This window comes from Athene cunicularia, assembly GCF_003259725.1.
Source record: "Athene cunicularia isolate RWA chromosome 9 unlocalized genomic scaffold, athCun1 chr9_part2, whole genome shotgun sequence".
NCBI lineage: Eukaryota > Metazoa > Chordata > Aves > Strigiformes > Strigidae > Athene > Athene cunicularia.
The window spans coordinates 1,503,211-1,514,195 of record NW_020799111.1 but is presented as its reverse complement, the minus strand read 5'-3'; the positions used below and the strand labels follow the sequence as shown (position 1 = coordinate 1,514,195).

General features: G+C 48.9%; 1 protein-coding gene across 1 annotated transcript; it reads left to right on the top strand.

The window, feature by feature from the left end:
* Positions 1-4,489: 4,489 nt before the first annotated feature.
* Positions 4,490-7,332, top strand: A4GNT (alpha-1,4-N-acetylglucosaminyltransferase). The gene is given in 4 exon segments (XM_026855387.1): positions 4,490-4,543; positions 4,546-4,596; positions 5,344-5,793; positions 6,721-7,332. Coding segments are annotated over 4 exon segments (1,167 nt in total).
* The last annotated feature ends 3,653 nt before the right edge of the window (positions 7,333-10,985 follow it).

The following is a 10,985-nucleotide window of genomic DNA, read 5'->3' as shown; positions in this document are numbered from 1 at the left end:
CTGCTGATTAAGCCCTGACTATCTCAATAGCTTTCCATGGTGACTGTTTGCTCTGCCTGGCTGTGGCAACATTAGCTGCTCTTGCATCCTCTGCCAGCTTTCCAAAGTGGAAAACACGTAAGCGAGAGCGCAAACAAAGCCGGGGGCAGGCCCTTTTCACCCTGTGGTAGGGCGAGGTGGGGTGCCCTGAGGAGCAAACGGGCACGCCCTGGCGTATTCGGTGGCTAATTTTGAAAAGCGGGCAGGCTGGCTTTTTGCTGCTGTCACAAGCTGTGGAGGGGATGAGGTGAGCACTTTTTGGTGGCACTAAGTGGCTGCTGCTGGTGGTATTTTGAGTGGCAAATGAGTGTTTTTGCCATGCTTACATGTACACAACATGCGGGGCTGCCGGCATTTTTTGGCTGGACAAAGCTTCTGGCCCTGCTAGTAAATCTACCCTGCATAGAGAAGAAGGGAAGAAGCAGGAAGGGAGCTGCAAAGAGCCTAATTGCTGTGGGTGACTGGAAGCCAGGGGTTGCATCCCAGCAGGATGCTCTGGTGTCCTCACACAGGCTGGCACTGGTCCAGCCCAGGTCAGGGTTGCAGGAGGGATGTGTGGGGAGTTCTTTTTGATGCTACAGCTCCACCTCTCCATTACAAATTCTACTGTCCCAGCACAGGATGGCCACTGAAGTTCGACCCGAGGGCCAGGAAAGCTCTGGGAGATCCTTCCAACATGAGGTGGGTCATCCCAATCCTGGGGGCACCTGATGGTGCTCCTGTACCCCTCAAGGCATCCTTCCGGGGACAGGTTGTGGGGACAAGCAGAGTCTCTGACTGAGCAGCAAATCTTCCCACCTGCCTGATATCTGACACGGAGGTTGTCAGGCAGACAGTTCAGGATGCGTGGTGTAATTTGGGATGTGTTTGTGTAGGAGGCCCTGTTGCCTTCCTTGGAAGTGTTCAGAGAAACAATGACACTTCAGTGAAGTTGTTCTTTGCTAGAGGGCAAAGAATGTTAAAGTAGCCTCCATAAGCATGGTTCTAGATACAGAGAAAAGGCTAAATACGCTGCAAACCACCGCAAAAGGTGCAAATGGTCTGCCTTTTGGCACTCACTTTCCTCAGTCCCACCCATCCCCCTGTGACCCTCACAGACCAGGGGGGCTCATGTTTGGCTGCCCGAAGGACCTCGCACTGCACGCTCCTGTGTGCCTGAACCCTTGAAAACACAGCCCTAGCTCCTTGCTCAGTCTTATCTCAGCACACCAAGAATGCAAACACCAGAGCTGGTGGAGAGCAAGCCATGAGGCTGCTCCGAGCCCTGGCAGGGCAGAAGGTGGTGAAGAGGCCGTGCAGCTCCTGTAGCACAGGCCAAGGGCTCTGCACCGGCTGTGGATACCTTCCAGTGTGGTTCAGCTTGGCTTCGCTTCCCAACAGACTGCACGTTTTGCCTACTTTTTGCAGCCAAGAGGTGAGTTTTGCCTTGTCTCTAAACATGTCAGGTTGTAGAATCAGAAAGTGGATGAGAAGTTGTGCAGTAAGAAGCCCCTTCATTTGCCTGCATTGCTGGAGGTCGGAACAACTGCATTAATTACAGTCTGCAGTGAATATGATATATTATTCTTCTACAAGTTTTCCGTTTGAAAGAGGTTTCCTAATGTGCTGATGTTAAATCTGTGAGGCAGTTGGCTTTGAAGCACATGCATGTGGGCTAACTTGATTGTAGCTGTAATTTACTTGAGCAGATTCTGTAAAGACATGAAAAAAACCCCGGTGTATGTTCAAGTAACACTGTGTGTGCTACAAACAGGGACTGCTTCAGGTTATTCTCTGCCAGAAGAAATAAGGACAGTCACCCAGTTGGATGGGTGGAGACCCAAATGCAAAACCCACTGGTTCTTAGAGGAAAGCTGCAGTACTGGGGATAGTCAAGAGGATGGGAGTCTCTCTTTTGAATTGCAAGGGATGCCCAGGAGCCATGAGAATGAGGATTCAGTGACATCGGAGTTTGGCATTGCCGGAGGGCTGTGATATGTGTATTATTTACCTGTGGTGCATAAACTAATTCCTAATGCAGGTGACTCGCTTCAGACAGTCTAAAACTCAAATCAGATTTGAAAACTCAAATCAGATTTGAGTCAAATGGCTGTGCAAACTGAAAGCAGCAGGTGCTGTTATTCTTTTGTTTAAAAATATTATTTTGGTAAATGAGAAGCCTTATTCCCTGTGCAAGCTGAGCCTGTGTTATGAGTCCCTTCGGGGCTGGTCGTGCCCTGTGGGCTGCCCTTCGGCCAGGCTGCCACTGCAGGGACCCCAGCGTTTGTGGGGTCAGGCTGTGATGGGCAGGGGGCGTGCACGGCTGCCAGCACCCCAGCAGGTTGATTTACTCCCTTCAGTGGCATTTACTGAAAAATGCTGCTGTACCTTCCTGCCGCACGTGTCTCACGGACACCTCAGAGGAATTATCACACAGCAGTAACAGTGCTGTAGTGCACTGGCATTTGTAGTAATCTCTCTTGTAGTCTCCCACCCGTTTTCATCCTGCACTTGAAATACTGAAATTGCCCCGAGAAAAGAAATATCTTTACAAGATGGGCCATCAAACCAGCATGCTGTCTGCTGCATCCAAAAAAGCAACCCACTCAGCAGGGTAATCTATTCAATGGCTGGGATTTATTTTTAACATTCGGTTCTGCAGTCCTTTTAACTTGAGCAGGAAAGTGAACATTTTGATAACAGCAGCCTCCAGGTCAAATGTGATGAGAATTCATAACTCGCCACATAGGGGTTTTGGAAAACCAACCAAGCAAAACAATTTTCCAGAATGAGACGATGAAGATTCGTGTTTCTCTTCACAATGTCATACACAGAGCCTGTATCTGTTGGAGTGTCTACTTATTCTCTCCCCACAATTTGCAAATAAAATGCCTCCCGGACTATTTTAAATTTGAACAACTATTGCGAGCACAGCTTTGCTAGGCTGCTCATAAAGACCTGAGACATCGGATCTTTAGGCCATCAAAGAAGAAATATTAATCTGGTAATGGGAATGTCCTGATGGTCCCATTTCTAATCAAAGCAAAGCCTGGGTTTTCTGCTTCAAGCAAACATTGCCAAGAGAGTGGCATCAAGATTTTAAAATTGCAAGGAACAGAGGGAGGGAGCTCCAGTACCTGGACTGCACTGGAGCAGCAGCACAGAACCAAGCAGCAGGCAGGGTTTAGATCAGAGCTGGGCCCGGTAAAAAAGAAATAAAACCTGAAAATCTGGCCAAGCTGAGATTGGGGCAAATTTTTCTTTCTGTTTTGTTTTCAAATGTCTGGAGCAAGTCAGAAGCATGTGTCTGAGAAAGAGGCAGGAGGGGAATGTGGAAGGAAATTTTGTAGTTTAAGTAATGTAATTTATTTTAGTCCCACTTCTGCTGGAGTTTCCCAAGCCCCCTCATGCTGGGATCAGCAGGAAAACATCGCCGGGGCTGTGGTGCTCTGCAGTACAGGCTCCTTTATCTGCAGGCTTGGGAACAACTTGTTTCCAAACCGCTTTTATTTGCTCTCCATTCCCTGCCTTCCGTCCAAATTCGATATCTGCAGGGAGGGTCTGGGCATGGGGGTGCTGCCTCTCACAGCAGGGGCTCCTCTGCAGAGGGCTGGGCAATGAGAGAAAGTGGCAGCATTCCCTCCTCTGCAGGCTGCTTTGTCCATCAGATCTTACTCACAGCCACACTGGTGCCTGGTGGCTATAGCACTGTCACCCACTTCACTCCTGGCATCTCATCCCATGCTGTCATGGGAACCCAGGGTGTAAAGAGAAACTGCAGTGGAAGTGGAAACAACAAAATCTGCTATGCAGCATGGAAAGCTGTACTGATGGGAACAATCATTGCTTTAATATTTAATTCAATGAGATCCAGCTCTGAGAAATAGATCAGGAGCTGCCACAGCTTAAAGCATGTGCTCAGCGCTTGCAGGGGAATTTCCATGGGTTTGCTACGCCACGGACTTATCTATATTCTGGCTGTGTGACATGGTAATGCGTCTCATTAATTATCTGAGCACACAGAGCTGTGTTTCCTCCCATTCCCTTTAATTAGTCAATTTTTAAACACTTCCAGGGGTCACCTGGACATGGGGTTGTCATTCAGAGTGTCCCCCGTCTGTTGGACCATGGCAGAGCGAATGTGGGCTCTCAGAAGCATCCAGGTGGCATTTCCGGAGGGAACTTCCTTGCGTCACAAGCCTGTCAGTACAGTGCAGATAAGATTCAACCCCACCTCTGACGGGCAGAAACTCCCTGGTGCGGTATGGGCTTGTGTTGTGGTGAGACCAGGAATGAGGAGCTGGGCCAGGCTGATATAGGTATCATATGGGTCTCACCTAAAACCTGCCCCTTCTTTGTCCTTTTAGGAGGGTCCCGTTGGCCCCAAAACATTCCTGGGACTGAGATTCAGCCTGCAGCAGAGCCAGTTTTCCTCTGTGTGTCAGTCTCCTGCCTTCAGAAATCTTTTTGCATGCTCCAGGCAATTTGGGTGTCTTCACCAGGGAGCTGGGCTTTAAGGGAGCCTGTGATGGCAAACAAACAAGCTGGAAATGTGGATTTGTCAGAACTATAATCCAGGTAGGTACTAGTTCCTTGCTTGTACAAAACCATCTGCTTTCTATCTTTACATCTGCCTCTCTCTGGTCCTTCTGCAGACCCCATCCCTGCAGGACCAGTCCCTCATGACCTTCAGGGTTGATGGGTGAGCAGAAGGGCCAGAGTGGGAAAAAGACTTTGGTGCTTGCATACTAATGTTTTAGCTTTGGCTGACAATCCCAAAGTGTAATCATCACCTTCCTTCCCCTCACTGGTACTCACAGCCCCCTTGGCCACCTAATTCCACTGGCACATTTTGCTCCTCAGATCCCCTGGACATCTGCTTGTGGACACACGTGTTGGCATGATGCTGCAGTGCTTGGGAAGAGTTGGTCTCACCAGCCTGCCCTGGGGGATGGACTTGGGGGCTCTGCCTTGGCATGGGATGAGGTGATCCTTCTCACTTTGCTCTCCCTGCCCTCTCCCTTGATCTTTGCCTCTCTGCTAGCTCAATGACTGCATAGCTGTGCCATCAGACACAGCTGCATGTCCCTTCTGCATGTCCCAAGACCTCTCCTGGTCCCCTCTGCCTGGCTGGGGATGAGGAGGTGGGACCCCAGCACTTCACCCCACAGGACAGAGCACTCTGCACTGTAAGGCATCTTGCCAGGCTTGTCCTTGGGAAAAGGCATGAATGAACTTCACCAAACTGCCCTCATCCTACTATTTCCCAGCCATGCTAAGTAATAACACTGATATATATTTTTGCTGTTCCTTGTCTCTCCTTAGCATCCATGTCCAAGGCATGACCCCAAAGGCCCAGCGAAAGCAAGAATGTTGAAGAAAATCCAGATATGCTTCTGCTTTTTCCTTGTCTCGGGCATTTTGTACGAGATCTCCCTCCTGTCTGGCTGCTTCTTCTCCTATATGCCTATGCCCAAGCACTTCCTGACACCTGAGCAAGTCTTGAACCTTGGAAAAAGCATTATCTTTCTGGAGACAACAGAGCGCCTAGAGCCACCTCCATTGGTGTCCTGCTCTGTAGAGTCTGCTGCCAGGATTTACCAGGACCGGCCCATCATCCTCTTCATGAAAGGACTTACAAATGACACAGCGTTGGACTTGAACTCCAGCTATGCAGCTTTCTCACTTTTATCTTCTATGAAGAATGTCTTCATTTTTCCTCTCCAGATGGAAACAATCTTCCAGGAGACCCCTCTGCTCCAGTGGTACAGCCAGGTGAGCATTATAATAAGGAGAAAATAATTATAAATAGAGGGGGAAAGAGGTCCAAAGGTTGCTTAAAATGAATGGAAGAATGTAGGACTAGCTATGTGTAATTAGTAGGGTTTATATTTTTGGTTCAGAATAGATTCATTTTTGCCATGTTTTGCAGTGTATTCATCTATCTGTTTATTGAACACATTATAAGCATTTCCCCCCTTATCTGGAGAATCAGATTTTTTGGCAAATGAGATGTAAAAATAGATTGCATACATGTTTTGATAAAACATTGCTTAATAATCGTTATCAACAGAAGCTGGTTGAACAAAATGTGCTGCCCAAGTCATCTGAGCGCTTGTTAATGCTGCCACACACTGACAGAGCCCACAGTAGATAACATGCAGGAGAGATTTCAGCAATGTATTGTAACAGCAATATGCAAAACCGAGGTGGGATCTTGTGAGCTCCAGCTTGCAAATAAGTTCCTGGCAAACTGGTTGCAAGAAGCTTTCGTCAAATTTACTTGGCTCCAACTCAGTGCAGGGCAGGAATGTTTCCTCCAAACTCTTTCTTCCGAGAAAAAATTATTTCAACTAACAGTGACAACGAAAACCCTCCAGCTTCAGAGAGCTGGGAGTGATCATTGAGTGTGCTAAGTGGGTTGTGTCCTACAGAAATAGCAAGCAGTGATTCATGGTATCATTGATTTAACATTTTTGGTTCCATCAAAACACCCATTAAATGTTCCTACATTCATTTATGTTAAGAAAGCATTGCTCTGCATTGCCCCCTTACCTTATTCCAATAAAATTCAATAGCTGGAGGAAGAAAAGGCAGTCAGTGACACTTGCAGGCCTGCAGGTGCTGTTTTATGCTGCTATTTTTATCCAATGGTCAGTTCTATGCCAGCAGCATCACTGTCTCACCTTTCCAACTCTGCAGGTGGTTCCGGAGCAGGAGAAGAACTGGGTCCACGTCAGCTCTGATGCCAGCAGATTGGCACTTATTTGGAAGTATGGGGGCATCTACATGGACACAGATGTCATCTCCATCAGGCCCATCCCTGAGGAAAGCTTCCTAGCAGCACAGAAGTCACGGTTCTCCAGCAACGGCATCTTTGGCTTCCCTGCCCACCACAAATTTATTTGGGACTGCATGGAGAACTTTGTTCTCAAGTACAATGGGAACATCTGGGGGAACCAAGGGCCCCTTTTAATGACAAGGATGCTCAAAACCATCTGCAATCTCACAGATTTCAAAGGCACAGAAGACCACAGCTGCCAGAACATTTCCTTCCTCAACCCCCAGCGTTTCTACCCCATACCGTACCCAGCCTGGCACCGGTACTACAGAGTGTGGGACAAAAGCCCCAATTTCAACCACTCCTATGCGCTGCACTTGTGGAACTTCATGAACCACAACCGGAAAGCTGTGGTCGCGGGCAGCAACACACTGGCTGAAAAACTGTACAGAGCCTACTGTCCCACCACGTATAAGGACCTGATCCAAAACGCAGAGCTGAGGGATTTCACACTCTCTGAGGATGCTGCATGACACAGTGTAAGGAGGAGGAGGGTGATCCTTCCAGCCCTCCCCATCACAAAACACAGTCACCAATGGTGTCAGTGGCTGACTTTGTAGCAGAAAGAATGACCTTTTCATGCCCACCGTCCCTACTCCCTTGGGATGCGAAGGACCACGTGCAGAATAGCGGGTATCCTTTGGATGGAGCTAGCAGTGACACTATGGACACCTTTGCCTCGGTTCTGTTTCCTTATCGGTGCTCATGAACCAAACTTCCCTGAATCAAACAGACTTAACAGGCCTTACTAGTGAGCTTTTCCAAGGGAAAAGTTCCTAAAGAGATGCATGGCTTCCTGGGAGGAATTTCATCTCTGCATCTCTTGGAGCTATTGGCAGCTACCCACGTCAGAAAAGTTGCAAACGCAACAGGCTTTGGACTGGGCTGAAGCCTCTGAGGCAAGTGTAATGCAAATGTATAGCAGAGGATGGATGACAGTAATTGCTACTGGAGAGAAGCCCAAACAACTGTCTTTTTAATAATCTGTGTTTTTCTCACACGAATTTACACTCTGCGTTTTTGGAAAGGACCTTACCAGTGCAAGTGAAAATAAAACGGTTAATAAACCACCACTCCTCTGAGCTTGCTTTCTCCTGCACACCCTTGGAAAATGAGTCCCATTTTTCAAATGCTTGTGCTCCTGCACTTTTACTTTGGCTCCTTTCAGGAAGGCGCTTCACTGCCCCATCCTCCAAGGTCAGTTCTGGCTGCACAGTCACACTTCCCCCTGGAAAGGAGGTGCTGAAGCACCAAGAAATTATAGGGATGGCTCTCCAGGGCTCCCAGATCCCTTTCAAATAAATGGAGTTCAACTACCTTGGAAATGAGGTGCAGCAGCTCTGGTCACCTGTGTCTAGATGTGTGAAAATCCCCATTTAACCCCAACAGGGCACTCAGTTACTTTTTTTTCTGCCATAGAGCAATGCATCCCCTTGAATTTACTTTTTTCTCAGGGTAATGCCAATCTACCCAACACCCTGAAAAGAAGCCCAGCTTGCAAATCTCTTCTGAGTCTGTCTGAACAGCTGTTTCTAACTTGGGAGCAGAAAGGCGGGGGTGGATCGGTCGCCCGTCATCGAATGTTTGCCATCTGCACCAGTGCTATCTTCTGTAAACACAGCAGCTAATGAGCATGCTGCAATACGCAGCCTGGTTTCTGCATCTAGAAATCGCAGCAGGATTAATTGGCATAGAGAGCCCTCTGCGCACAGGGTTTACATGTGCTGCGTGCTGTGTTCGGACACGGGCCTCAAGGCTCCTTCCAGCCCCATGTTCCTCCCCCAGGGTGAAGCTCTCACGGCTCAGCCCGGGGCCATGAGTTTCACACGCCAGTGCCATCCACACTGGTTTAGCTTTGCTTCCCATGCCGTCACAGTGGGTTTTCCTTGTCTATGGCTCCAGGAGCTGCTTTTCCTCCACGACTTGGGCTTTCCGGGCTGTGGGGAGGCAGGGCAGTAGTGCAGGGTTACAGCCCTCGAAGTCCTTCCTTTTTCCTGCACAGCTTCGGACAGCCCCCGCTGCCTCTCACTGCCCACGTTCGTCACTCCGCTCCCATCCACGTCCCCTCTCTTCAGTTTCTCTCTCTGTCTCTGGCAACAAGTGAGTATTTGCCTTTTTCTGCCCTGTAGCTCGACTCTCCAGGCTCCCCTCTCTGGGCAATGGCTGTGTCCATGGAAGGGAGGGACGGGGCTGAAGGACGGGCAGAGATTTGACCCACTCGAGCTCCCTTTGCCGATGAGCTCAGGCAAGAAACATTTCCGAGGCTCTGCTGCGTTACAGCTCCGCTGCAGATGAGGTCTGCCCCTGTCTGGCTTCTCTCCCGCCTGCATGCACAGCTGGGACTTTTAGCAAAGCAGGGCTGATGGCATCAAGCACAGCCAACCTCTCCGAAGGTCTCGCATGGGGGGTTCTCCTGCGCCCACCCTGTGTGAGTCCCAGGAGCTTATGTTTCAAGTGGGAGGAGAAGCTGAGAAGGGGAGGGAGGTGGTGGCTGGTTTGGGGAAGGGTCTGGAGGAGGTGGGGAAGCGGCTCTAGCAGGTCACGAGCAGTGTCTGGGACTCCTGACTCCTCTCTGCTTTGTGGTAAGGCACCCCCCAAAGTTTACAGGCTCCTCGATTGGCAGGGGAGCAGAGGGATTTTTAGACCTTGTAGGGAGTGAAGAAACCTTGAGGAGTCCAGGAAGGTGAGAAGGGCACCAGAGTGGCGGTGGGGTAGGAGGAAGCAAAGAAAGATTTCCCTGCCAAAGGCTGAGGATTGCAGGGAAAAGGACCATGCAACAGCCTGACCCAGCAACTGTGAGCTGGGACACTGTCTGCCAGCCTGGGAAATGAAAACCCATCATGCTTTCTGAAAGCAGCTCTACCAGCACTTCAGTGGAGTTGTTTTTTGTGCAGTGGAGCGGAAATGGTGCCAGTGACCACCTTCAGCTCTAGGCTCTGCTGGGTGGTACTAACTGCTACCTCTGTGACAGACCTGCACCTCTCAGGACTGATGTCCTCATCACACAGTGGGAAAAATCTCAGTCCTGATGAAGGAATACCAACATTTCCCTTGTGGGTGATAAAGATGGCTTTTGCCAGCAGCTCCATCACATCAGCTCCTCTTGCATTACATTGCAACATGGAAGTCAAAATACTTTTACTGCTTTACACCACTTGAGGACCCATCCTAGGTAAATGCAAGTAAGAACTGAAGAGAAGAAATAAATCTTCAGAGCTGGGTTTCCAGGTTACATATTGCAGTGGTTTTACTGTACCAATATCCCACTGAAGCCATGGCTGCACAACTGGAGACATATATAGCATTTTGTAAGAAATGGAGGGGAAAACCCAGGAGGCTCCAGCACCCACAGGCACTCCTGAAGCAGGCGATGGGGCAATCACAGGGCAGCATTGACGGCCGGGTGAGATACGGCTGGCTTTGGTGCGTGAAAACCTTGTTAATATTAACCAGGTTGTGCACACAGCCTACCCCTGGGGTACGCAGTAGATAGGGGATTTTAATTAGTGGTCCCTCCAAACCCCTCCTCTTTAGGAGTGGTTATTCCATACAACAAAAGCTCACCTGCAGGGACCACGCACCATTACCCAGCAGGTCTATGTAACATGCAACTATGAGTCAGGGCTGTATTTACACCCATATATACACATACGTGTATATATATATGTATGCATGGGTATATATGTGCTTTGCTTGATGCAATGAACTGGGTTGTTTGGCATTACAGTGATGCTAACAGTATATATATATATATATATATCAATATATATATCAGAGCAGTAACAACAGTAATGATCATTGCTGGCCATACAAGCCTGGAAGGCAAGGGGCTTGCTGATCTGATAGGCACCAAAAAGATAAAAAATTAGCAAACCCTAGAGGGAAACTGCTTAACTACAATGTCACACTGATCCACAGCCATTCCCAGAGGCTTTCATGCCTTGTATGTGCCAGTGTGCGACCTCCTCCTAGGTTAGCTGCAGCCCTGACTCAAGGCTTTCCTGTTTCCTGATGTACTGAGGCAGTGGAATAAGAGAGAAAAGGGTGAGAAAGAAGGGAGGGTCAGGTAAAACTGGTGTAGAGCTAAAAAGTGCTTAAAAGAGCCACCCAGCTTGATCCAGACTGC